This window comes from Rhinopithecus bieti, unplaced genomic scaffold (assembly GCF_001698545.2).
Source record: "Rhinopithecus bieti isolate Rb0 unplaced genomic scaffold, ASM169854v2 scaffold_6063, whole genome shotgun sequence".
NCBI classification, from domain to species: Eukaryota; Metazoa; Chordata; class Mammalia; order Primates; family Cercopithecidae; genus Rhinopithecus; species Rhinopithecus bieti.
Genome location: NW_016805186.1, coordinates 1,113,733 through 1,119,343, shown reverse-complemented (window position 1 = coordinate 1,119,343; position 5,611 = coordinate 1,113,733). Strand labels below are relative to the sequence as shown.

The following is a 5,611-nucleotide window of genomic DNA, read 5'->3' as shown; positions in this document are numbered from 1 at the left end:
GGGCGGCGGGGAGGGCGGCAAGAGGGCGGCTGATTGGACAGCGGCGGGGCGGGGTCGGGGGCGATCGTTGGGCGGTGGAGGCGCGCGCCCCGCTCGGCCCCGCCCGCCGTTGGTTGTTGGGCCGCGGTTCCCGCGCGCAGGGCGTTTAAAGGGCTGGGGCCCCGCCGCGCGTCCCGCCCCGCCCTGGGTCCCCCCACCCGCCGGCGGCTGGAGCCTGCTGCCAGAGGTCCTGGTGGGCACCCGGCGTGCCTGGTTTCTTAATCGAGTTCCGTCCGCTCAGCTGTTGCACGCGCTGTGAACCCGCCCTGTCAGCACCGCCCTGACTTCCCCCGGCTGATAGTGGGCCTCGGGTTCCCCGTCTGTGCAAAGGGGAGAGTTCAGGAAGTGGCCTCCGAAGTCCCCCCCGGCCGCTGGCGGCGCGGAGGCCACAAGAGCCTGGCGAGTGTCCGCTCTTACTCTGGACTGCTGCCTCCAAGTCGCCTCGGGGATCCCCCCACCCCGGCGACCCCGCTCTGCCGAGCGGCTGCTCCGGGGGTCGGGGCGGCGCCCCACTCTGCTCTGCCCCCACCTGCCCCGGCCGCGTCCTCGTACTCGCGCCGGGACGCGCGGAGCCCCGGCGTCCTCTCCCAGCCCCGCCTGGCGGGCGCCGGCCGCGGCCCGGGTGGGGCTCGCAGGCGGCAGAGGAAGGACCGGCCGGAGGGGGTGCCCAGCTTCCTACCCGCTAGATGTGGACTGGGGAGCTGCGGTTTGTTCTTGTGAATACAGATTCCCAGGCACCGCCTGACTCGCGGCAGGGGCTCGATAAATATTTGTTGAATGGATGAATGAATATCCAGTGGTTAAGGGTTAGAATTGGTAATTAAGTTAGAACACGACTGCATAATAACATAACTAAGCTGAATAGCTTTTCTCTGTGAAAGACACACAGAAATGCACAGCTATGCCTAAATTAAGGCACAAGTGTTTAAAAACAAAGGAAACTGTACTGATAGGAACAATTTCAAAAATGTATTATTTTAAAAGGCAAAACAAGCAATAGTGTGATTTTATGGAAAGTTGTTAAACTGGGGAAAATACACGTTTTTACTTTTAGACTTACATAAAATATCTGGCAAGATGCAAAAGAAATTAATGGATCATGGAGGGAAATTATGTGGCTGGGGAACAGAAGTGAAAAGATTTCAAGAAATACAACATAAACTCTTTGTATCTTTTGAACTTTGAACCAAGTGAAAGTATCCTTTTAAGAAATGAAACAGTATATAGCCTCCATTTTCTGGAGGCTTACTACAAAAACAACATGTATGTACTGATACACAATAATACATACGGATGTTTCACAGTTCACTCAATTGGGTAAGGAAGATATTTTTCCCATTTTATAAATGAGAAAAGTTGAGGCTTGTACAAAATTACATAGTAAATCCTTTGGAAGAATGAGTCTGTACTGCCTGTGGATTATATCTCAGTGTCTGCTGAGCAGAAGGAAAAGGCTGAAAAATGGGACTAACACATTTATGAGTCCCATTTCTCATGTTCCAAAACTTTCAGAGTTTAGCGGCAAATTTCATACTGTAATGGTTGGTCTAGAAAGCTGAAAGTTCAGCTGTACTGTCACCTAATTCAGTAAACGTTCATTTTGTTTTTAGTTTAATACCAAATGTAACATTTTTCTGAATCAGTTGGAAGGGAAATGTTATCCATCTATTTTATACTTGACAGTGTAAAGAAAAAAGTGATCCATCATGGACACTCGAATTAGGGGTTGAGCAAAATCCAACAGATTAATCACCAACAAATAATTACTGTTTAACATCCAGAGCATGCCCCAGAGGGCAAGATGAATCATCCAGGACAGGATGCTGACTTTCTGCTTCTAAAAATTGCCCTTCATCAACAGTAACCTGGCAACTCCACTTGCTCTCTTCCCCAAGAGAATGAAAGACATGCCGGGAACGTGTGAACTGGGCAGAGGGTGATTCCAGGAGCAAAGCTGAGGTCATACCAGATCTTTGCTTGTTGGGCTCCATTTTCATGCAATGAGGAAGCTGTCTGAAGTGTGTGGATCACATTCCTGTTGTCTTTGTTCTGTCTCAGATATAATTAACAGCCCCCAATGTCAGAGGCCTGTGAACCAGAGCAACTCCATCTTAAACAGGAGCTGGGTAAAATGAGGCTGAAACCTCCTGGGCTGCATTCCCAGGCGGCTAAGGCATTCTAAGTCACAGCATCAGACGGGAGGTCAGCACAAGATACAGGTCATAAACACCTTGCTGATAACACAGGCTGCAGTAAAGGAGCCGGCCAAAACCCACCAAAACCACGATGGCCACGAGAGTGACCTGTGGTCGTCCTCACTGCTACACTCCCACCAGCACCGTGGCAGTTTACAAATGCCATGGCAACGTCAGAAAGTTACCCTATATGGTCTAAAAAGGGGGAGCATGAATAATCCACACCTTGTTTAGCATATCATCAAAAAATAACCATGAAAATGGGCAACCAGCAGCCCTCATGGCTGCTCTGCCTATGGAGTAGCCATTGTTTTGTTCCTTTACTTTCTCAGCGAACTTGCTTTCACTCTGCACTGCGGACTTGCCCTGAATTCTTTCTTCTTTGAGATCCGAGAACCCTCTCTTGGGGTCTGGATCTGGACCCCTTTCCGGTAACAACAATACATACTAACTCTGAAAACTGCTGAAACCTATCTCTGGATACTGTATTACTAAAGTAGTCTTTTCAACTGTTAAAACCCTTCGGGCCGGCAGGCGCTGGTGGCTCACGCCTGTAATCCCAGCACTTTGGGGAGGTCGAGGCGGCGGGTCCAAGGTCAGAGATCGAGACCATCCTTGCTAACACCGTGAAACCCCGGTCTCTACTAAAAATAAAAAAATTAGCCGGGCGTCAGTGGCGGCGCCTGTAGTCCAGCTACTCGGGAGGCTGAGGCAGGGAAATGGTGTGAACCCGGAAGGTAGAGGTTGCAAGTGAGCGGGAGGATCGCACCACCTGCACACCAGCCTGGGCAAACAGAGCAAGACTGTCTCAAAAAAAAAAATATATAATATATATTATATATATATTAGGCCCGCTTCTGATAAAGATATAAACCTCAAACCCCCCTTTTTTAAAAATATATTTTAAACTTTCAAGATAAATTGAAGTAAGATAGTAAGCAGCAGTTAGAAGTCTGTGTAAAACATTAACAGGCGGGCCACGTGGCTCACACCTGTAATCCAGCACTTTGGAGGCCGAGGCAAGATGGATCCAACTGAGGTCAGGAGATCAAGACCATCTGGCCAACATGGTGAAACCCCATCTCTACTGAAAATCCAAAAACAATGAAAAAAAAATTTATCAGGCATGGGGTGGCCACGACACCTATCAGTCCCAAGCTACTGGGAAGGCTGTGGCAGGTGAATCATTGAAACCAGGAGGCTGGAGGTTGCAGTGAGCGGAGATGGTGCCACTGAATTCCAGGCCAGGGCGAACAGACGAGACTCTGTTCTCAAAACCACAACAACAACCAAATTAGCAAGTTTTTTTTGTTTCACTTTGTTTTTATTGTTTTATTTATTATTTTTGAGACGGAGTCTCGCTCTATCGCCCAGGCTGGAGTGCAGTGGCCGGATCTCAGCTCACTGCAAGCTCCGCCTCCCGGGTTTACGCCATTCTCCTGCCTCAGCCTCCCGAGTAGCTGGGACTACAGGCGCCGCCACCTCGCCCGGCTAGTTTTTTTTTTTTTTGTATTTTTTTAGTAGAGACGGGGTTTCACCATGTTAGCCAGGATGGTCTCGATCTCCTGACCTTGTGATCCGCCCGTCTCGGCCTCCCAAAGTGCTGGGATTACAGGCTTGAGCCACCGCGCCCGGCCAACTTTGTTTTATTTTTAATTTTTTATTTTATTTATCTATCTACACATTTATTTTTTTGAGATGGAGGCTCACCCTGTCGCCCAGGATGGAGTGCAGTGACGCGATCTCGGCTCACTGCAAGCTCCACCTCCCGGGTTTACACCATTCTCCTGCCTCAGCCTCCCGAGTAGCTGGGATTACAGGCCCACCACCATGCCCGGCTAATTTTTTTTGTATTTTTAGTAGAGATGGGGTTTCACCGTGTTACCCAGGATGGTCTCGATCTCCTGACCTTGTGATCCGCCCACCTTGGCCTCCCAAAGTGCTAGGATTACAGTCGTGAGCCACCGCGCCCGGCCCATTTTTCTTTTTTGTTTTTTTGAGAGGGAGTTTAGCTCTGTCTGCAGGCTAGAGTGCCGTGGCTAGTCAGCTCACTGCTGCCTCTGCCTCCTGAGGTGAAACTACTCTCCAGCCTTAGCCTCCCGAGTAGCTGGGACTACTGGCAGGCACCACCACACCCAGCTAAGTTTTGTATTTTTAGTACAGAGGAGGTTTCACCATGTTGGCCAGGATGGTTTCCAACTCCTGGGCTCAAGTGATCCTTCCGCCTTGGCCTCCCAAAGTGCTGACATTACAGGCGTGGGCCACAGTGCCCGACCCCAGCATTTGGTTTTATTGATGAGAGATACAAGGCAATCTCAAGTGAGGATCAAGTGATCTTCCCAGCTCAGCCTCCTGAGTAGCTAGAACTGTAGCCACGCACGACCACACCTGGCTCATTTTTTGTAGCGACGGGTCCCACTATGTTACCCAGGCTGGTCTCCACCGCTTGGCCTCAAGCAATCCTCCTCCCTCCGCCTCCCAAAGCACTGGATTATAGGCAGTCCTCAACCTAATTCTCATCTCTCCCCGACTTAACTAGGACTAACGATGCCTTCCTAGCAGCTTGCTTTACATCAGCTAACATCCCATTGGTCAAACAAGCCACATGGCTCAGCCCAAGACTGGAGAATTATGCCCTGATGTTATGTGGAAGGACACTGCAAAGTTACTTGGCTGAGGGTGTGCGTACAAGGGAGGGTGAAGAATTGGGCCACGAACACCCTCACATTCTGGGTGTGTGAATGCCCTCCTGTGGTGCCAGGCTGTTAACTCCAGTACCACATGTTGAAGAGATGCTGAAAGACATGTTCTCCAGGGCACAGGTTTGCAACCCCTGTTGGGAACCGACCACACAGCAGGTGAGCAGCGGTAAACAAGCATAACCGCCTGAGCTCTGCCTCCTGTGAGACCAGCGGTGGCTTTAGATTCTCATGGCAGCACAAACCCTGTTGTGAACTGCACATGTGAGGGATCTGGGATCTGGGTTGCACGCTGCTTTTGAGAATCTAAGCCTGGTGATTTGAAACGGGACAGTTTCACCCCAAAACCATTCCCTTTCCCCTCTCCATCTGTGGAAAAATTGTCTTCCACAAAACGAGTCCCTGGTGCCAAAAAGGTTGGGGACCGCTGCTCCAAGGCACAGTTGCAAGTTTGCACAGGCCCTGCTATGTGACTGAGTCCCACAAAAGTCATATTGTAACCAGAGGACTACAACATCACACCAACTGTAAACATGGGGCCCACATGAACCTCACGGAAAAGATAGTCTCCCCTCATGGGAGCACGGAAAAATGCTTCTTGGCTGACAGATGACTAACTATAGACAAATCATTTTTAGCTGCTTAACCGCATTAGGGATAACCTACCAAACCTCCTTC

General features: G+C 50.1%; 1 protein-coding gene across 1 annotated transcript in view; it reads right to left on the bottom strand.

Moving 5' to 3' along the window:
• ZNF367 (zinc finger protein 367) overlaps positions 1-2,030 on the bottom strand; it is a 35,104-nt gene extending 33,074 nt beyond the window's left edge. Inside the window, exons 1-3 of the mRNA XM_017871458.1 lie at positions 2,006-2,030; positions 457-721; positions 198-359 (exon numbers count right to left, since the gene is read on the bottom strand). Of these exons, the coding sequence (XP_017726947.1) occupies positions 198-359; positions 457-721; positions 2,006-2,030 (452 nt within the window). The remainder of the gene's footprint in view (positions 1-197; positions 360-456; positions 722-2,005) is intronic.
• Between the last annotated feature and the right edge of the window lie 3,581 nt (positions 2,031-5,611).